Below are 23,539 nucleotides of genomic sequence, written 5' to 3'. Positions count from 1 at the left end.
AATGCTAGCTTGACACTATTTCCTCACAAGACAACTGTTTCTTAAAAATGGAACAGACATCTTTCTTTGGAAAGAGAAAGGGTCCAGTTTTGTTCTATTTGGGTAATTTGATAACAATTATTAATTATTTACTGCAGAAGCAGTTTTTAACAAAGTAGTAACTGATCAAAATGTATTGGAGAAATAGATCACTAACAATGGCACTATTTCTGACTGGAATCTGTGTTGATCTCCAGATTTAAGACCCATAAATTGCCTAAGAAATCATGACAGTAACATGACATTGACACTTAATCCACATTAAAGTTATTTCAATTTGAATCTATTCATAGCATACATTTGACTGATAAAAAAATGATTTGTAGAATTGGTCTTCTGGAAAGAAAAACTTCATACTGCTTCATTGCATGATCAAAATGTGAGAAAAATGTCTATTTCAATATGAACTTTTACCCTAAACCTCCAATACATGTTGACTTAGGCAAGAAAAATAAAACACAGGAAGAAAGAGATTGATTGTGCTGAAGCCCTTAAATAGTGATATATGATAATAAATATTTTAAATCAGTGGCAATAAACTTATATAGTATATGGGTAGCATGAGTGCATTTTGAGATAGTTATTTTCTCAAACTCATTTGGACAACTGTCAAAAACATTTTTTCAGAACACAGTGATGAAATATAAACTAAAACTAAGACATAAAAAATGTAACAAACAAGACAAAGGAGTTTAGAATGGAGGTCATATCTTTTGTGAGTTTTTGTTGCTTTTTCTAAAAAGTTCAAGTTGTACATTAACTGAATCCTCAAATGGAAATACATCAACTGTGATTATAATTGTGTTTAAATGAAGTTAATACTTTTAAAATAAAGAACTAAACTATAGATCTAAAATACAACAATTTCATTTCTAAGTACTATGTTAAACAGCCTATAATAGAGGAAAGGGGTTTTTAGAATCTGATGATAGTATTATTGATGAGTATGCAACAACAATGGCCTTCCCACATTCCTGGTAAGCAGCAACAATATTCTGACAAACCACTGATGATGTAAACAAGTTATTAATGACAGCTGCTTTTCAACACTTACAATGGTCAGATTGTTGCTTGACCACAGGACAAATGGGTCATTGCTCTGGAATGTTATACAAATGTAAGAAATATAAATGACATCTCTGTGGGAAGATAAAACCCACAGGTATGGCTCCAGAGCTCTTTTGCTATTCAACTATTAATAGAAAGCAAATCCTAATAAAACTGTAAACACTTGTAACCCATTTTCACCTATAGTTGAACAAGATATTATTAGTTCTAATATGCAGTTCTAGTCCTGAAAAATACAATTTAATATCTAGATCCAAAATAAAAGGAAAAAAATCCCTTTTATTACCCTTGTTGTTTAAGATGATGAATTTTTTATCCTTATATAAATCTGTGGAATGGTCTTCTCTCTAGGTTTATACACTCCTGACCAATCAATCAGAGAATGCAGAATTATACTGAGTGAGTATAAGAATAACATCTAGATTCTTCACCAAAATCAGAAGACCTCTTCACTGGACATGTGTCTTTAAAGTCAAAGTCTTTTAATTTGTTTTTCTTTCCAGTAGTCCCTGAACCAGTAGTTCTAGCTTCACATAATTTCATAATTTCATGACTCCTTCCACATCCAGAGAATCAGAATCTGCATCTAAACAGGAATCTCAGCTGTCTTGGGTGCACATAAAAGGTGAAGCACTGGCCTAGGTGACCATGTTTCCACACTCCAACCTACTTCTACTTATTTGACTTTTCAGAAAATAGAACAAGAGAAGCTTTAGAAACATCATACTTATTTGGGATAAGTCACTGTCTTCTCCATCAAAGAGGGCACAATACAGCAGGCCTTCTTTCAAGTCAGAAACAATCCATTACACCATTTGTCCTGAAAAGGTGACAATTTTTCTTATAGTTCAGTCCAATATTTTCTGTTCTCAATCCCTCTACCAATAGAAAAAAATAGCATTATCTGTACAGTTTGCTTATAACACAGTAATACCTATATTGTAATCAAATGGCAAGACTCTATCTCCTATATTTTTTATAATAGTAAAAACAAAATGTGTGTTAATATCAGTAATCATATTGAAGTACATTAAACAGTATCTAGAAAGTATTTTGATTTGCATTCAGTAGTTCAATAAGGTCTATTATTCATTACATTATCCAGAATTTTAAATTTAAAATGTTAGAAAAGAACACATAAAAGACAAAAACCTCTGATATAAAAAGATGTAACAGTCAATTTTCTATAACTTTAGAGCATTATTAATTTTAAAAAGGACAGTAACAATGTCATTAACAAATAACTACCTCTACTCCTTTAACTCTTCTGTGTTAAAATACAAAACTTTAGGGTCATTGTCAGGTCTTTCATCTGTATATGATTCTTCATCTAATAAAATCATTTCCTTAAGCTCGTCATAAAATCTAAACATTAAAAATAGTCTCACTTATTTTTTCTTTTATGTATAATACGGGCACGTCATTCTTTGAGATGTTTTATGTTTAGTTCCGCTGATAATGATATTACTATTAACACTGCAAAATACCTGTAGTATGATTCCCTAGGACCCAAGGTCTACTCAAAAGTGGTTTCCTGGGGCTGGGAGTGTAGCACAGTGATTACAGGTGTGCTTAACATACAATTAGCATGCATAAGGCTCTGGATGCCAGAAGGATGGATAAACACAGAAGCTCTGCTTGCACTGGTAGGCAGTTTTGTTACTTGACCAGGATAAAAAAAGACATCTTTTTGGGGGGCAAAGTTTGGCCAGGTTTTATAGTGATCTCTGAAAGAATTATTCTTGGAGTTCCTTAGCTATCACATAAACCCACTGAGTACAAAGAATCACTCCATGGGATGTGAGGGGCAAGAGAAAGCTATACAAACATGAAGCACAGGCTACCTGTTGTACTAATAAGTAATAAAGTGCTTTATCTTTGACCCAGCAATAGCATGTGTTCTGCCACCCTCTACAAAAGGGTGGCAGTCATGCAAATAAAATCTCAAATCCTTACTTAAGAAAACAAAGTCAAATATGAAAAAGATACAATAAAGATAATGACACACACAATGATTATAAAGTGATTTCCAGGATGTATTGCTAAGCAACAAAACAACAACAAGCTAAGTACAACAAAGGATATAGAAAATATGATACTTTTCATAAGAGGAAAGAGAATTACACATAGGGATGTACATACACGCACACACGATTTTTTTTCAAAAGGCACAGGAAAGATAAAGCAGAAGTCAGAAAAATTGACTGCCTATGGTGGTAGAGAAGAACAGGCTAGAAAGATAGTGACACAGCTTTCTAAGAATACCACTGTGCACAATTTTGACATAAGGAAGCATGTTAACATCATACATATTCAAACAAATATATTAAATCAGCAAGATTGGCAACAAAGTCACTTAAACTGAATGCAAACAAAAACGAATGTAACCATATTTCAAATGAGTAACATAAATACACTCAATAGTGTGTGTGTGGGGTGCTGCAAATAAATCTTGAACCCCTTCTAGTAGGGATTGTTTTTAAAGCATGCTTATAAGGATTTTGAAACTACTTTATGTGTATGTAACTGAACAAATGAGTAGAAGCATTGGTGTTGTTAACAATAAGGTTCTTGCTTTGAAGAAAGAGAAATACAAGTATGAAATAAGATATGACAAGGAAGAACTCTGCCGTTTGGACTGAAATCAAAGGTGTTAATATGACTCACCCTTTGTTAAAATGATATATTTTTATCCATCTATCAAACTACTATCTACTTATCTAACTTGGACTGAATCTGTTTGGGGTAATATAATACAAGAGACAACAAAACAAGCATATCACAGGTCCTGATATTGATTTCCAAATACCAGTTCCCTCTACAATGAAATAAGGTAAGTTGAAGAAATAGCTGATTATAAGAGTGGGACAGACAGAGTAAGTCTGGAATATCTTGTTGTGTGTGAAAATTATGCAAGGCAGGTGAGGGGAAGAAAGGGGAGGAACAGGGTAAAGATAAGAAGGAAGAGAAAGGAAAAGGGAAGATGAAAAGGAAGAAGAAGAAGAGGGAAAGGAGAAGGGGAGGGAAGAGGAGGAGAGGGAAGTGGAGGGGAGCAAAAGAAAGAAAGGGAGGGGAGGGTAAAGGAAAACAGGCACATTAATCTTTGAAAGGATTCCCTGAGCAATGTGAGCATCAAAATAAATACAGAAAGTATGTAATAGGTAATAAATTATTTAATAAAAAAATTTCCACGAGTCCTTGATCATAATAAGTAGATTCACAAAATAAAAATAGTTGGCTCTTCTTCACAGTAGAATACTAGCTGATAATATGACAGCAGTAAAGTTGGAAAATCTCCATTTTGTAATCATCAGGCAAGAATTATCAACGGATAATGAAGCAATAACCTTCACAGCTCTGTCTAGAACTTTAAACAGACATAGGCTTTATGGGCTTTAAACATAGGCTTTTGTAAAAAGAAAATAAAGTGGTATTGGGAAAAATGACATGCTAGACAATTCCCAGAAAAGTTGGCAACATAGAAGAAAGGAATGATAGAACAAAGGCCAAATAAGGACCTGAAAGACTGTAAAGAAATTAGGTAAAGAAAATCAGCCTATGAAGCAGCCCAGGGGAACAGTCCACCCATTCCACACTTTTCTCCATACACCCGCTTTCTCTTTTCCAGGGTTATACAGAGATGTATACTAAGAAGGGCCCATAAATATACAATAGAAAAACAGTACAATTATACGTTTCCTGGTGGCAAGTATAACTTGGCTTCATATGTATTTTTTTAAAATTTATATTGGCTTTTACTCTTTTTTTTAGCATTCAAACAATGACAATTCTCTATGATAACCCAAACAAATAATTTGGAAAATACAAGTACTACAGAAGGCTAAATAAAGAAGAGATTAATTCCAAATGTGTGGGATGCTCTCATTTTAATTTTATATCATATCTTTAAAATCAATCAATTACAGTCACTACTTCTAACTATATCTGGCTATAAGGCCACTTTAAACAAGGGCTACACATGCTACAAGGCAAGGACTCTAAATGTCTGCTCAGTGAAAGAGAGGAAAAAACAGGAGTCCAAATGTGTTAGACGTAATAGATATCGTTAATGCTCAACTCTTAAAACTGTGAGTTCTTCTTGCAAGAATAAACCTTCTTACACAGTTATGAAGTATATCACTGACTTTAGTATTTCTAATGAATGTAGGTAGACAGATAGCTATATTAATAGTTCACAGTGCATCAATTATAATATGAAGTTGCAGTCTTTTGAGCAACTTAAATAAAATACATTAAAATCATTTGCTTGTCAGTTCTAGCTCTCTTATCCCTAAAATTCTTAGCTTCGAAATATATTTGATGGGCATGATCTAGATAAAAAGAAAATATAATTTAGGATTAAGAACAGAAATAATTAATACATTTATCACTGATGTTAATAGGTGACTACATTTATCAAAGGTTTTAAGATATTTTTAGCTAGAGAATCCTACTTAAAAGTTCAAGAGTTTACAAGATAACTAAAAGTGGAACAACTTTGGTTTAAGTAGGATGTGGGAATCGGAATATTACTTCTTTTGGTGGTGCTTTCTTGCTACATAAGACTGTGTGTGAAGTGGTCACTAAAAATGAGATCCCTACTATAAGTATAGAAATATGACACTAACAAAAGAAATTAAGCTCATTATTTCCAGAGGAATATGAACAAAGTCTTTTAATAATAATTTATAAGACAAATACAAAAGTTCATTTTACATAATTGTAGCTGTTTTTCCTCGTTATGAGCTTCCAGTTGATAATGAAACATGATGTTTCAGAATAACATTTTTAATCTTATGTGCCTATGTCTTAAATGTTGGTGTCATTAGAAAATGATAAATATGGGTTCAGGAAATACTTCTTAATGATGACAATAATAATGCTATTTATTTATTTCTAATCCTGAAAAATCCATAGTTTAAATATTCTAACTAGGTAATTATATTCTGCATTTTAAAAAGCCAATGTATAAATTTTAAGAACACTTTTAAAGGTCTAGGATTCCTCAGTTTCCTTTAGCTATTAAAAGGAAAATTTAAAAATCCCTTCCAACTCTGAAATTTCTGCAAATCAAAATGAAGCTGCCTCTTGCTACTGTTTTGTTTTTGTGGAAGTAGAACAAAAGCACATTAATAGTTAACAAAGCTACAGTATGATATATCAATGAAGTCTTGCATTAAAAAAGGACCTACACTGTATTTACAAAAGAATATCTCCTATTAATTATTCAACATTTGGATTTGACTAGAAAACAGAAGATGACTTTATAATGCTGTGTTTAAATGAACTACTTAATGTTGTAATAAATACTCAAAATAGTAAATTTCAAATCAGTAAGAATACTATCATTTTTCAAAATTTTAGATCACTAGACAGATTCATGCTAAATCAGTTTGTTTTTCTTGTTCTTTAAAAATGTTTACTTAAACCAAAAATTTTGCATTTCAATTATTTTATATTCTAAAACTGAATGTAGTTTAAACCAATGCATTATTCATAAAGCAAAGACATCAAGAAAAACAAAGCTGTGCACTTCTTTCAATGCTGTTAAATTGCTAAAACACACCATATTTATGCATGCAATATTTGATTGTTTTTTTAATATACAAGCTTGTTTTTGTCAGAACAAGATATGCCAAAAATTCTACACCAAACAATTTTTGCTTACAATTAAAGCAATCATCAACCCAAGGATTGCCATTCATTTTATTTCATCTCTACATCAGAAAAAAAGGTAATTTAAAAAAAAATTAAATTCCCTTGAAATGATAAGATAAATGAAAGTGTAAGTGCCTTCACATAATAACAGTAAGCTGACCCTTTGGGAAATGGTTGACTTTCTCAATACAAGGTATTCAAAGCTCATTCAAAAGTGTTCATTTAGAATGCAGATATCAAAGATGATGCAAATGTTCAAGAGAAAATTAGAACTTACCAGATGTTCTAATCCAGCTTTGATGTTTCCAGTTTCCCTAAAACAGAAGAATAAAAGTTCTAAATAGTTGCTAAACCTTTGTCTGCTTTAATTTATGTTTATCTTAAAAAATGTTTTATAAAACCTTGTAATTTTTAAATCTTCCTTTACTAATGGTCATTATACTGTTTTAAAGGATAAAACAATTTCCACTAGAAGGGAACAAATTATTTATATCAAATAGTATGACCTTTAAAATTACTTTCTACTAAGAGAAAAAAGGTTTGAGATTTTTCAAAATAAATGGAAAAAAAAAAGTATATTATACTATTCACATAGTAATATTCTCATTTAACATAAGTTTCTTCATTAAAGGTTATGATCATCTTCAACATTTATTATGAAAATATTCAAACTTACAGATTCTATCAACCACCTAGATTACAAAATTGATATTTTGCTTTATTTCTTATATCAAATATCCATCAATTATTGTATTTTTATGACAAGAATAAGACATAAAGAATATGTTTGTTAGTATACAACTAAATCACTAAATCTTAACAAATTATTTCCTGACACTAATTTTACTAATTTAGTGCTCACTACAAATCAGAACTTAAGACTGCTGTAACATTAAAAAACAAAATATCCCCAAAGAAAACACAATAAAAATCATGATATACTTTAAATATTTAATGTCTTGCTTTTCACTGTAAAAGAGACTGCTGATGGAACTAAAAACACAAGTATTTGTATAAGTAAGTGGAAAAGATAACTTAAATACACATTTGGTGAAATGTGGCAAATATTTGGATTTTTTTTCTGATTTCAATCTATACTAAATTATTGGGGACAAATAAGACTTTGACTTTTCTCACTCTGATCTAACAATATTTTAGTTCCAACATAACATTAAATTATGTCTACCACATTGCAGAAAGTAAATATGAAACCTCCAACAACGAACATTATTATATTTACAATGTTTAATATTCTCTCCAGGTCTCTGTTTCTCTGAGGAGTCCTAACTTTCTTTTCTATTTCTACCTCCTAGTTCTTCTTTGCTGAAAATTTACTTACCCCATTTCTTTGTTTTGCTCTACTATCTTTCTAAATATCCCTATCTTATTCCCTTAGGCTCTGATGCTTAAGAACTCTACTCAAGGCTTCCAACCTTTGCCATCACTGCTCAGTCTGGACTACTAGGATTAAATTTCCACTTCTGATTGGCACTCATCTTCAGCCATTATCTCCTTTAATTCCTGCTTGTGACAATCTTAACCCTTAAATGTAAGGGTTTCTGAAACTCATTCTCTAATCCTAATGTTGTCACAGTCCTAGTGACAAATGATAGGGATAAATTACCACAAGCTGTGAAAAAAATCTAGCACTTATATAAACACTTTAAATTTTATACTATAAAATGAATGTTTTTAATGCAGTTGAATTCAAATGAATCTTTAAGTTTTCACAAGGAGATTTTCACAGTATTTGTATAACTCAAATTTTAAACCAAAAAAGAATAACATGTATAGTGAAACATTTGAACAGAATAATATATGTGTACACATGTATACATACACATGACTAAGTTTTTCTCTCATTACTGACTCCCAGTGTTCAGTTACTGATATTCTTTGCTTATACACATGTGTGTGTCTATGCATGTCCTCCCCCCTTTCTGTGATTTTAAAATCTCAAACAGAAGCATAATATATACTAAGGTTTGTAACTTCATTTGTCACTCCATCTTGAAGTTGGTACTACATAATACACATATACTTGGTTGCATTGCCACATAATAGCTGTGACTAAAAAATAATGTTGTAATACAAAAAGAATAAAAATAGGGCTAGGGATTTAGCTCAGTGGTTCCACTGCTTGCCTTGCAAGCTCAAGGTCCTGAGTTCGATGCCTGGTACCAAAAAAAAAAAAGAGAGAGAACAGAAATACTCAACATTTAAAGTACAAGTCCATAATTAATTATCTGAAACTCTTCAGATTAAATACTATTCATCAGAATATTTTGGAGTTCAGCAAAATTTTACATATGTATATTTTTTAATGCTGCCAGTAGATTCTGAAGCAGCATGCTATCATCATACACATTCATAATTCTAAAAGACTCATATGAATGTCCACTTAACATTCTAAAAATAAGAATAAAAGTGGCCTCATTTCAGGGTAATCATTGCTGTCAACTGAGTTTGTCACAAACTTTGGGAAAAATTTCCCAATTTTCTGAGCTATTTCATTTTAGAAGAAAAGAAACTATTCTTTAAAACAAAAAGAAAAAGTAGCCTATTGCTTTGCTATGTTTTCAAATGATTCTTTCAATTAGAAATTATTTCTTTCAATATAGAAAGTATTAGAAAGTCTGTCTTGAATGGTATGCCAGGGAGAAACTAGGCATCATTCTTGACACAGTTCCCTTTCTCTCTACCAAATGTAACCAACCACAGTCTTGGCTATCTGACATCTTTAATTATCATTTTGATCTAACTATTGTATTTCTATCTTCACAGCTAGAAGAGCTTTCATCTTTTCTCACCTAAATTATTGCAACAGCCTCTTGATGGGTACCAGTGGCTCCTGCTTTGCCCCATATCGATGCATTTTTCCATAAGTAAAACCTTTGGAAAACCTAAGTTTGCTCAGGTCAAACCCTTTCTTAAAATCTACAACAGACTATCTATTTCACTCCAATTTTTCTATTGTTATCTTCCCAAAGTTACATCACATGGAAAGTGACACCAACAGCCATGACAAACTATTAATTTGGTTTCACTCACCACTGAACCATTACTCCCTCTATCTAAATTGTTCCTTTTCCTCGGACTTCTCCAATCCTCACCTAGCTAACAAACAAACATCTTTTAGGACTCAACTTAAACTGTAGCTCAACTGAGACACCTTCTCCCTTCTGTACAAATGAGGTAATGAATTCTTCCCATATGTTTCCATAATACTGTGGGCATGTCCTATCACAGAATTTCTTACTTCATTATAAACGCCCACTTACTTGCCCATGGACACCACTAAAATAAAAACTCCCTGAGGGCATGCATTACGTCTTTTTCATTTCTATATTCTAGTATTCACTTACAATGCTTGAATCAGAATATATAACCAGTTAATAAGAGTTTGACATCTGACCATAATGAGACAAGGTTTGGTGGAGAGAAATTTCCCAGAAATAAAATTATTTAAACCTCAGATTGAAAGGGTATATAGAGTAGCAAAGAGGATAACTAAAATTTCACAGCAAATCATATTATATGGACATTTAAGAGTATTATAGATTATGAGAAAAACCTTAAAAAGTTTCTAGAAAGTAAAAAGAAACTCCTTCATAAAGGAAGAATAGCAGCTGGCATGGTGGCAAATACTTGTAATCCCAGCACTCTGGGAAGGTGAAGCAGGAGGATCATGAGTTCAAGCCTATCCTGGGCAACTTAGCAAGACTCTGTCTCAAAATAAAAAAAGGGGTGGGAATGCAGCTAACTGTGAAGGGCCTGAGTTGAATCCCAAGTACTTAAAAATTAAATAAATAAAAATGAAAAATAGAATTTATATCAGACTTATCAACACTAATGCTGGATGAAAAAGACATGAAGTAGTAGTAACCCCCAAAATAAGAGGCTAAAGGAATAGAATTAGGAATCCAGAATTTACATACTTTGATACAGAGGAAAAAATAAAGAAATTCTCAGCATAGAAGGACCCAGAAAATTCACCACAAAATGATATTATTTTATTTTATTTTTAAAATTTTTTTTGGTACCGGGGATTGAACTTGGGTCCTTCCGCTTGCGAGGCAGGCGGCAGAACCACTGAGCTAAATCCCCAACCACAATGATAGTATTTTTAAAATGTCTTGCAGAATGTAACATAGTAGGAAGAAAAAATCAGGAAGAATTACAAGATTAAATAAGGGTTGGCCTAGAATTTAGAAATTACTCTAATCTAAATAATCAATGCTAAAAAGAGAACTAAGCAAAGTTCACCTGTGAACATCTAGGATTAAAATTCTTAATTCTCAAATGGGAAAAAAAAAAGTCCAGTAATGTGTTATTTACATGGGACACATAAACTAAATGATTCAGAAAGATTTTCAAAAAGAAGATAGAAAAAAAAGTAAAAACAAAAAACATAATGAGGCATCTATAAACCAAGAAAAGGCTGGAGTGGAAACTTTAATGACAAAGCATATTTATGTTCTCAACACTCTCTCTATGTATGGAGATATATATATTTACATATAAGAAGAAGGGTACTGTATTTTAGTAAAAGATAGTAGATTAAGTAGTTTTCATTTATACCCAGAAGGTTTTCATATACATAAATCTTAGCACCTATCACCTTGGGATGCCAAATTTTGAGCAAGTTCTCTCTGAAAGGGAGTTTTATTTACTTTTACTTTGGGCAAAACCAAAGAAATTGAACTCTAAAACAGTATAAATAAAGTATCACGAGTACATAGATGTAACACAATATATCATTCTACAGTACATAATACTGGTTCCAGAAGCAAGATAAAGTAAGGGAATTTGAATTTAAGCAGTACTGCAAGATAGTCATGTGGGCTTGGACAATCATCGAAGTTTCCTGAAGCTCAGATTGTGCACCTATGGCTGTGAGGATTATCCAACCCTTGCCTTATACATAAGGTTACCATGAGAAAGTAAACTATATAGTATATATAAAGGTCTATTCTAAATTGTAAAGTTCTACAGAAATATTACCATGGATGACATTTAAATACGAAAGTTGTAAAAATGATTCCAAAGTTTTAATGATTTTTTTTTAAATAGGAAGAAGATCCAAGGCACTGATAGAGGAATCTTACAACAAATGGTATAAAACCTGTCCTCTTTAGTGGTTTGTCTCTTGGGTTGTCCCTGTCATGACTTCATCAATATTTGTGCAACTCCTTTCGCCCTGTGCTGAAAGCAGACTTAATTCAATTATAGGTCTCAAAACTGATAAAATGGTCCTGAAGTGGAAAATGGGAAGAGATTATTGGCAAATGAATAAAGATTTGTATCGAACTAACACACAGGAGTACAGCAGGTCTTTTTTTAATCATTCCCTGTCTTAAATCTTCTGGGAACCATGAGTTTCCCTTCCCCTCATGCAGCACATCGATTTCTGAATTAGACTGCAATATTAAATAATTAATATACTTGCCATGATTGATGTTCTGCATTAGTTGAATATTAGGTTATCAATCAAAATCCACTTGGTTTAATGTAATAATATTGAAAAAGTGTCACGGGTTGTTCATCCAATTTGTAGTTGAGGCAGCACAGATAGTAATGTTGGCATAACATGAGGCTCTAACGCAGGAAATGCAGTGGCTCAACAATGTATGAGGCAGACATTTTGAAACTAACTGGACAAGACCGAGGTTGTCCTAAGTAAACCATATGGCATCTGTCAGTCTCAATCTTAGAAGAGGTCCTATGTCAATCATGTTATGGCAGGCAGAAAAAAATTTAAAATAAAATTATTTTACCTTTGCTGCAAACCAATTCTATTATTTTACAAAAAAAAAACAAAAACTACTCTCAGACAAGAAACTGTAGCTATAATAAAGCTTACATCCTTTTAAGACATTTCTTAACAAAAAGACATTTTAAAGATATAGTCTCTCTAGGAAGTGAATAATTTTTCTCTTTTCTTTTTGTTTTTAAATATAAGAACAGGGCCGGAATTTAGCTCAGTGGTTCCACCACCTGCCTCACAAGTGCAAGGTCCCAAGTTTGATTCGCGGTACCAAAAAAAAAAAAAAAAAAAAAAATTAAATATAAGAACAGTATCACAACAAATGATTGTTCAGATTTTTTATTGGCTTAAGAGAAGAAAGTCAAGGGATCACAATTAACAATTATTTCTTTTTTAAAAAATTCTCTTCTTTTTGATGATAGCACTTCTATTATTCTCAATATTTTGCATACAAACTAGTCAAAATATAAGCTTACAAAAATTTTTAATGAATTATTTCTCAGTAAAAATAAGTAGTTTTTCTAATCTTACCCCAGTATATCAATCCAAAATGTAATATGATTTACTTATAAAAGTGATACTTAAAAACAAAGTTAATAAGTAAAAATTACCCAAAAGAAAAGTGGCCTTTTTTGGTGGAGAGTAGAAACTTAATAAATACAAATCAAAACCATTTCATAGAGCAACCCAAACTTCCAATGACTATTTTCTTATAAAATACTCATAAACCACAATGCATATAACTGAAGTAGCACGACAGTGTCATTTCACCAAGTCCTTAATAAGTAAAAGATGAAATATAATTAGTAATATATATATGTATTATCCCTATAAAATGTGCGTACAAATACAGTAGTTATAAAAAATAGAGCAACTCTTAAATCATAAAAAGTTTATGTTAAGTTTTTTGTCATGAACTAAGCATACTACTCATTTTTAAAAGATCAGTATGCTGCAGTCTTCTACAAAGAGAAGAAATAAAATCAGTTAATTTTGTATTATCTTTTTGTTTTTGTTTTTGTTTTTTTGGTACCAGGGATTGAACTCGGGACCTTGTGCCTGCAAGGCAGGTGGCAGAACCACTGAGCTATATCCCTGGCCCTGTATTATCTTTTTCATAAGGTATAATCAACATGAGTATATCTACATGATGGTATAAAAGTTTATAAACGCCTTGGGCATATGAATCACAAAAACATATATCTTCCATCTCAAACAAAAATTAATAAATTTTACATATGTATAAAAATTATGAATGAAAAGTTTGTTAATATACAAATCTAAGAAAACCTGGTTTCAAATTTCAGCTTTACTATTTACCGAATGTATGGTCATTGTTAAGTTATATAACATCTCTAGTTTTTCTCCTTATATTCAAATCAAGGATTAAAAACATAATCACCATAGATGTAATATAGAGGACACCAAAAATGTATTAATGTCATACTAGTGACAATGTGACAGACTAATAATTAAACAGTGGACTGCATACCTCTTTCAAACTAAGGAATATTTTTGTAGAAGTTTTAGTTGTTTTAATCACTTTGAATTGTATTTCAACTGTAATATCCATTAAGAAAACTCAGTCTCATTTTCGAATATCAGACATACAGAAAAAGCTCATACCAATGGCCAGCACCTAAAAAGAACAGTATTTAAATTCTGATACAAGCACACTCATGTCCTGATATCTTTAGAAGGTTACATGTGGGGAGGGGAAAAACAAGCAAAGCAAATGTAATCAATTTACTAAGTTAAAAATTTCTTAACACATTAAGAAAGATACAGAATATCAGCACTAAGATCTAAAAACATTTTCCTGGAATTCTTAGTTTCTATTAACCACATTTGATTAGAATTCTCATCATTTTTCTCTTGATAGAAAAATATCTTGCAAATTAATGGTTCCAACTTTATATTTTTATGTTACTATGTTTCAGAATGATGGGTTTCAAGTTTGCATTTTGCAAGGATTATTTGATCTGACCAATTATTACTTGTAAAATTCTGCTCTAGAACTTATAAATCATTTGCATAGACAAATGTACCATAGTTACTAAAATTTAAATGAACTGTGATATTTTAGTTTTACAATTATTACTGCACACCCACTATGTCAGGTAAGTTTAAATAAACTTAAACAATCATAGACTTAGGATACACAATGAGCTTATTTCAAAGGGAAGCTGAACAATTAGGTTGGTATGGATCAGGTAAGCCACTTACTTTGTAGAAGTCACAGAAACAGTCTTTGGAGGAAAGAGAACAGATTTCAGTATTTCTTAGGTCATACTCTAAAAAAGTCTCAAATACAAAGGAAAACTATTTGTTACTAGTAGATTTTAATCCAAAAGAATGGATAGCAGAAGTTCTTCAAACACAAGATACTGGAACAGAAAGAAACTTAGAATTTTGAATTGAAAGAAGCACAGTAAAATGTTATTTCTATATCCATATGCCCAGGTCGGTGATAAATTCTGAGAAGTTCCAACAATAACAACAATATAATGATAGGTCATCAACATAAAAGATAAGAGGTACTAAGGTATGGTAGCTATGCTTAAAATGGTGGATGCTTAAAGTGGTATTGTCAAATGATGGCAAATACATCAAGTAGTTAATGTCCAACCCAAGAAGGGAAAATGCATGTGACACGTGATAGCTGAAATTCTATGTCCCACATGTGAGACATAGCCAATAACCTTTTTTCTCTCTAAGGCCAGATACAATTCAACATCTTTCTCAACATATTGCTCTAAAGAGTCATGACCAGTTATCTGGAATTAACAGGTAAGGTACAACTCATTTACCAACCCCCACTTCAATCCTGCTCTTGACCTAGTTCAAGAGAAGTTCATAAAAGGAGAAACTGCCACATGTGTTAGAGTAGTTAGGAAAGATTTCAAAGAGAAGGGTAATTTAAGCTGGATCCTGGAGGACTGATTGTATTTGGGTGGACTGAGTAAATAGAAAAGAGGAGGTAAGAGCTTCAGCTCAAAAGTCCAACATGACATGATACAGGCTGCCTAGAGAAGATGTAATAAGAAGTCATATAACCTTAACTCTTTAAAATAATTCTTACTATGCAAGCTTCAAGGCCATGACATGGTTGTACACATTGTCCATTATGAAAAAATAACAAAAGAAAAAACTCAAGGAGGTAAGTGGAAGTGAAATACTATACTCCTTGGCCAACAAGTGCATCCTGGTATGGTGCTATAAACAGGAAAGAACACCTTTTCCTAATAGCCAAAGGTGCCATATGGACTAGCAGTAACCTTGCAAATAATAAATACTTATTGCAGAAAAAAATCAACATAACATCTGGTTCGGATAAAGAAAATAAAAGTCACCTGAAATCACACCAGTCAAAGATAATAGCTTCAATATGTTCTAATATTTTTGCTCCAGACATTCTACTGAATACTACAAATATAATTATTTTTAACTTACACAAATCAGATTATCATTGATTGGTTATGTGGTTTAAATTTTTTATTACTTAATTATACATATACCTTCTCAAGAGTCAATAAATATACTTGCATATAATATTTTAATGTTTATATACTGTTTGGTCACAGATGTACAATAAGTTATCCCTCACTGTTGGACATTTGGGTCACTTGATACTTATAAAACAAACTGAGGCATAAGAAAAGAACAATTGATCATTAGATTTAAAAATCATTTATGAACTTCATGTAATTTTATTTTTCTTGGAGGATTGGGATTAAGCAATTTTTTTTTTTCTGGTACTGGGGATCAAACTCGGGACTTTGCGCTTGCCAGGCAGGCACAGCACCACTGAGCTAGATCCCTGGCCTAGGATTAAGTAATTTTTTAAAGGTAAAATAAACCACCATAGTTCAACTTTACTACTTAAACATAATTTAAATTAATATATTCATTATATTTTTATAAACTTTAAGTTATTATAACTATAAATTATTGAGATATAATTTCTACTTTCAAAAAAGTCTATTATCATAGAATTATGTCCCAACAACTTCATAAAAGCAGTATCTGTCAATATGTAATATAACCCAAATAGGTTATATATAAAAACATTGTTTTCACCTGTTAAAATTGAGAGAAAATGCAATACATATATTTCAAAACTTTCAATAATTCAGAGATTGATTAGTCTTCAATTAAAGACTTAGAATGTTTTTCTCTTTTGAGGTTCTCCTATTTAACCACACTGAAACTTTACCTTTTTAAAAATTAATTAGGTTTATTGGTACATTTTGGGTATACATATTGATTATAGTCATCAAAGGGAATTTGTACCTGTACATGATATATCTTGGTTCTTATTTTTTCCCATTCCCTTTCCCTTCCTTCAACCCTTCTACCCCTTATTTACAAAAGCTTAGTTTCCATTTTTGCCTTCTTTTCTCATTTTTTTCCTTTCCCTTCCTTCCTGTCACCCTTTTCCCTAGTTTCCCTACCCATTTGAACATTTTCTTCCTATTTCACAGTATCTGTTACACATTTTGGTCCTCATTTACACTTTCAGTTTCTCACACCAGAGAAACAATGTGGTATTTACACATGTGTGTCCAATTTATTTCACTTAAGAGTGTGGTCTCAAGGTACATTCATTTACCTAGAAATGTCTCAAATTTATTTTTCTTTATGGCTGAATAGTACTCCATTGTATTAAAAAAACACATATTCTTTATGCATTCATCAGTTGATGGGCATTTGGGCTGTTTCCAAGACTTACCTATTACAAACTTTGCCACTGTAAACATGGGTGTGCATATATTGCTGTGGTATGATGCTTTTAGTTCTTTTCAGAAGATACCAAGAAGGGGAATAGCGGGTTCAAGTGAAATCTCTAGTTTTAGTTTTTTGAGGAATCTCCACACTGATTTCTACAGCGCTTGCACCAGTCTATACTCCCACCAACAACGGAGAAGGGTTCCTTTCTCCCCACAGTCCCGCTGCATTTGTTATTGGTTGATTTCTTGATAATAGTCATTCTTTCTGGAGTGAGATGGAATCTCAGCATTGTTTTAATTTGCATCTCTCAAATGACCAGTGATGTTGAACATTTTTCATATATTTATTTGTGTTTCTACTTCTGCATCTGAGAAGTGTCTATTCATTTCAGCTGCCTATTTCTAGATTGGGTCTTTAAATTTGGGGGGGGGGGTCTAATTTTTTTTAGCTATTTATATATTCTAGATAGTAATCCTTTGTCTGAGGAACAGTTGGTAAAATTTTTTTCCCATACTGTGGGTTGTCTCTTCACTCTGGTGGTGGTTTCACTTGTGCAAAAGCTTTTTTAAAAGATGAGATCCCAGTTTCTGATTCTTTGTCATAGTTCCTGTGGGATTGCGGTTTTGTACATAAAGATTTTGCCTATACCAATATCTTCAAGAGTTCTACCTAACCTCTCTTCCAGCCAGTTTAGTGTTTCTGTTTTAATATGTAGATTTCTGATCCATTTTGATTTTAGTCTAGTGCATAGTGAAAGATATGGATCTAGTTTAATCTTTGGGAAGTTGAAACCCAGTTTTTCCAGCACCATTTATTAAAGAGGCTTTCTCCTGGTGAAGGTGTTTGGCTCCTTTGTCAAAGATAAGGTGGCTGGGTGTATCTGGAGTTGTTTCTGCATCTTCTAATCTGTTCCATTGATCCTCAGGACTGATGTTTTTTGCCAGTACCATGCTGTTTTTATCTTAGTAGCTTTGTAGTATAATTTCAAGTCAGGGATTGTGATGTCCCCTGCCTTGCCTTTGTTCCCTAGAATTGCCTTTGTTATTCTAGGTCTCTTCTGGTTCCAAATGAATTTTAGGATTGTTTTAATTCTGTTGAAAATTTGATGAGGCCTGCATTAAATCTGTGCAACAGTTTTAGAAGTATGGCCATTTTCACTTCTTGGTTCTTCCTACTCAAGAACAGGAATATCTTTCCATTTTCTGATATCCTCTTTGATCTCTTTTTTCAGATTACTGTAGTATTCAATGTAGAGGTCTTTTACTTAGATTGATTCCTAGGTATTTCATTTTTTTGGATGCTATTGTGAAAGGTTTCCCTAATTCCTCTCTCAGTGAGTTTGTTATATGTGTACAGGAAGGCTATTGATTTTTGAGTGCTGTCTTTGTATCCAGCTATGCTACTGAATTTAGGTATTAAGTCTAGAAGTCTTTTGGTGGAGGTTTGGGGGTTTTCTATGTCAGACTGAAACCTTACCAGGAACAGAAAACTAAGATGAGATTTTAAGCAGATAAATATATAATAGTAATACATATATGAAATAAAAATGAAAATTTTTTCCTTGCTTAGTGAATCAACTAAACTCCTCAACCTAGAATTTAAGGGTCTTGCTTAAGTCAAATTATTTGCCGTTTCCTGAAGAACTCATTGCACTTCCATGCATATGAACTTTTATCTATTTGCCTAAGTAAACCAACCTTCTCAAAGATTCTACCTCTGGGGAAATACTGAACAGTATGTGCCAAGCACTGTAATAAATGCTTTATATGAATTAGCTCATTTAACCCTTTTAAATTTACTATAAAGAGATACAATTATGATCTCTATTTTATAGATGAGATGGGCTTAGAAAGATTGGGTAGATCACACAGTATACTCTTCAGCTGGCCAAAGAAAATTTTAAACCCAGACTACTTGAGTTCACTGCCAAAATTTTAGTTAACGGAAAATGTACTGTCAATCTTGAAAACTAATATCTCAACAATTAAACAAAACTTTACAATATTCTTCTACTCCTTAATTGGAACACTGACTGGTAAAGAGGCTAAATGGTGTGAGGATTTAAGTAAAACTGAACATTAATACTCATTAATAGGCTAATACATGCCTAATACTAAGCTTTGTAATTTACACACACAGTCTCATTCTATTTTCCTAATATTCATAAAAGGAAAAACCTGATGAAATGGCTAACACATGCACAGGGAAATATTATAATGCACACAAAATTCTATAAAATAAAACTAAATGCCATTTTGCACCTAGTAAAGAAATATTAAAAGAAATGATGTTTCCACTATTTTAAAAAGGTGCAAGGAGTCAGATATCCTCATATTATAGTAGCAAGAGTAGAAGATAATATAAATTTTTTATAGATCAACTGAAAAAAAATATCAAAATTCTCAATAATACACATAAGACCTGTGATCTGGCTTTTCCACTTTTCTTGGTTTATTCCAATGATATCATCAGGAAATAGTAATCACTTATTGTATTTAATATTAAAAGCTAAAAACAGGGCCAAGGATTTAGCTCAGTGGTTACCCCACCTGTCTTGAAAGCGCAAGGACCCAAATTCGATCCCCAGTACCAAAAAACCAACCAACCAAACAAAAAAACTAAAAACCAAAAACAAACTAAGTGCCAATACTGGCAAATGTCAATGTATGATTAATATCTACAAAATAAAAAATCATACAGCCATTAAAATTATGGTATTATTGTATATTTGCATGAACACATTCTTGTGGTATAAGTTTTTTAAACAGCATATTATAAAATGCTTTGACATCTACAATTTTAACAATATTTCTATACATGAATATGCACAGTGTAGTTCATGTGTTTAAGAAGATATGAACTAAAATGCAAATAGTATTAACACTAGGATTACACGTGCCTTTTTTATTCATTCAAATACTTTGCTTTTGTTTTATGAAAACACGTTATTCCAATTAAAAAGTATCTTTAAAAATTGGCACAGTACTTCTTGGAGTAATATACTGTACTTAGAATAAGAGTGTGACTTGATAAAATATCACAGATTGCTCTATCTGAATCCAAAGCTAGTATCTTTCTTTTACAATAAAAATGCTGCCTGGAGTATTAGATAAAATAAGGCTGGGTTTATACTGGGCCCACATTTTTCCTGTCCTCTGTATCACGGTAAAACTTTGTCATACATTATTTATGTACATGCCTATTACCTTCAGTATTTACTTTAAAGATCCTTTCTACATTTTTGTCCAACTTTACATCATCTACATTGTTCAGTACAAATAGAATCTTCCTAAATTTGGTAGGTGATTATACAGACTCACAGAAATTCAATTTAGAGTTGGAGAATATGAAAATGAAGTAGAAATAATGAACATAGGTATGTCTATAATACATGAGGCAAACAGAAATGGTGAATTTTTCATTAATTTGTCTAGATTGGTCCAAGTTCTGCCACATTACCCTCCTTCCCCACTTTATTTATATTAGAGTTAACTCCTACAATTGACACCCAAATTCCTCTAACATTCTTTTCCTACCATCCAAGTTCAGTAACCTGGTAATCTATCATATAGAGCTAACAATTTTCTATTGTCCAAAATTACCTCCTCTCAAACCAGTTCATTATCACATCCACAATTTTGTTCATACGTGTATCAACCTAAAACATATTTATTATATAAATATAAATAAAATTCTCACTTTTGCTATGTTCATAATAATTTCTTACATCTCTAAACTTTCTCACTTCTTGACAATTTAATAGATAAGTGCTGGGGTCTTTGCAAATATCCTACACTGAGAATATAAAAATGCTTGTAAAGTGCTTAGTACTTTCCACAAAGAAGTACTGCTAACTGTTGTCAACATCATCATTGCAACGCAGATCCTTCAGGAGGATTTGCTCAGTACATTAAATAGAAGAAAACAAAGCCATTCTGAGATACAGAGCTGAGCAGATGGTTGGTCACATTCATCAGGTAAGTGACACAACTTCTGCATATCATCTTAACAGAACACATGCCTTAATTTTATGCGACACAAACTCAGAAGAGGTTATACAGATTCCTCTGAATAGACAGGATATTAAATCTGGATACTGCATGCAACTGCATTGTCCTCATCAAAAACTTCCCATAGTGTAGCACTTAATAATCAGTTATAATTTTATGTGACTTCTATGTATGTATCTATTCCCACAAGTTAATTATTTGTTAGGTAAATCTTTTGCTTTATTACTACATGAAGCTTTTTGATAAGTATAGGCTCTTTGCATGCAATGGTAATCGAATTTTAACATTCCCTAAACTATACATTAAAAAAAAGATTAACTAGAACAATTTTATTTATAAAATTGCTAATACAATGCACACATATAACTAATATTAGTATTATGATTTATATCTAAATGTCCCCTAAAGCCTCATGAGCCCATAGGTGGGGCTTTCAGGAGGTGACTGGATCATAGGGGTGTGCCACTCATGAGTGGGTTGGTGGATAGCTAAATGTGATGTTGGGAAGTAATGCCCGGTTGGAGATAGGTCACTGGGGGTGTGGCCTGGAAGGGTCTGTCTTTCTCTTTCTCCTCCTCGTATCATTCTCTTTTTCTGCTTCCCACTACCATGCCATGAGCTGTTTCTCCTCTGCCATGCCATCTTGCCTTAGAGCCAGATGGCTATGGACTGAAACCTCTACATATAATGAGCCAAAATAAACCTCTGCTCTTTAGAGTTGTGAGTGTTGAGTACTGTGTCACAGTGACCACAGAACTAAGGCAATTAGCTATCAATCATTTAATCAGAATTGGAAGATCTTTGGAAATAATCCTCTTACTCAAGAAAAACAAATGATTACAATATTAGTGGACTGTATCATTAGACTCTAAACCGAATGAGGAGTGAACTCTTTTGTAAGGCAGCCTCATTCAGTGTTTAACAATTTTAACAGTTTTAAAATGTCTTAGTTGTGTTGTAGGAGAAGAAAAATAATTTTTTTCAACCTTCTTACTTGAAATGGATCCCTGTAACAAAAGATAGATTAACAAGAGAAAAATTTATTAACCTGTATTTTACATGTGCATGGGGGGACATCCAAGAAATGAATACTTCTCAAAGAAGAGACTGTGAATTCTTAGCTTATATAATATATTCAATAAAGAAAAGTAAATTTTTAGAGAAGTAACAATACAGAACACAAGGACAACCTTGAGACTGAGGGAAGGGTGCAAATGGGTGCAAAGGCAAATGGTACATAAAGGTTAGTTAATAAAACTTATTAAGGTAAATTCTTCTTGTACCATACCATCTCCAGATCCACAAAGGTCCAAAACTGTCTTTAGTAACCAACCTTTGTTTTCCCTGTCAAAAGGGAAAAGTGATGTAAATAGGGAGGGGTGGAGGAGTTGAAGGGAGGGCAGGGGAATGGGGAAAAAATAAGAACCAAGAGAGATTATGTAAAGGTGCAAATTTCCAATGATGAATGTCATTATATTGTATACCTGAAATGTAGCAGTAAAATTAAGTTTAAAAAAAGGGAAAAGTGAGAACAGGCTACCTTCGGTCTTTGTAAATCTACATCTTGCTTCTAGGCAAATAGATGGAGAGTAGAAAACTTTCCATCAGCTTATTCTGAATTGCCTTCAGTTCAACAATATTCCATATTATCGGGTGGCATACTCTGGTCTCCCAGAATAACAAGCCAAAATCAACTTCTCCATGACTTCACCCACTGGTTCACGTATTTATTTATTAAGTGTCTACTTTAAACCTTATACTGTAAGGTACTAGGATTAACAAGGAGAAATATGATATAATTCCTATCCTGGAGGCATTTATAGTCTCATTATTAAAACTAGAGAAGTGAAAAAAAGTACAACAAATATGATAAATTCTATGTTATAATTCTGATTTCATGGGGATTTAAGGTAGAGGGATTTGAGTGTGGGGAGGAGTGGACGCTGTGGTAGCAGAGACTCTAGGAAATACTTCATAAAGGTGACACTTGAGGTGTTCCTTCTAACAAAGGCCAGTCCCTCCACCTGGGCTATATATTAGTTCCTCTGGCTTCCTCAAGGACTTCACTCCTTCAATCACTTGTTCCTTTTCCCTGATCCCAATATTGATACTGTGGAACACTCAGGCAATCCAGTATGGAGGTGGCCAATTAGGACCAAACTTTATTCATTCACTTGCAGTAGTGCAAGCAAGAGACAAAAAAAGAAAGCTTGCTCCTTTGTGTTCCATGTTTCTCTCAAAGAACAATATGAGCAATGGTCAGGAA

General features: G+C 32.5%; 1 protein-coding gene across 11 annotated transcripts in view; it reads right to left on the bottom strand.

Annotated features, from left to right (window-relative positions):
* Positions 1–23,539, bottom strand: part of Rsrc1 (arginine and serine rich coiled-coil 1) — a 399,395-nt gene that overhangs the window by 204,398 nt on the left and 171,458 nt on the right. For all 11 annotated transcript variants that reach the window (XM_087186434.1, XM_087186424.1, XM_087186428.1 and 8 more), the window contains one exon: positions 7,043–7,079. In XM_087186434.1, the coding sequence (XP_087042560.1) occupies positions 7,043–7,079 (37 nt within the window). The remainder of the gene's footprint in view (positions 1–7,042; positions 7,080–23,539) is intronic.

The sequence above is a fragment of the Heterocephalus glaber genome, unplaced genomic scaffold (assembly GCF_053883595.1).
Source record: "Heterocephalus glaber isolate CG9 unplaced genomic scaffold, H.glaber_assembly_v1.0 deba00001504, whole genome shotgun sequence".
In the NCBI taxonomy this organism is placed as follows: domain Eukaryota; kingdom Metazoa; phylum Chordata; class Mammalia; order Rodentia; family Bathyergidae; genus Heterocephalus; species Heterocephalus glaber.
Note: the sequence above shows the minus strand (reverse complement) of the source record. Positions and strands in the feature narration are given on the sequence as shown.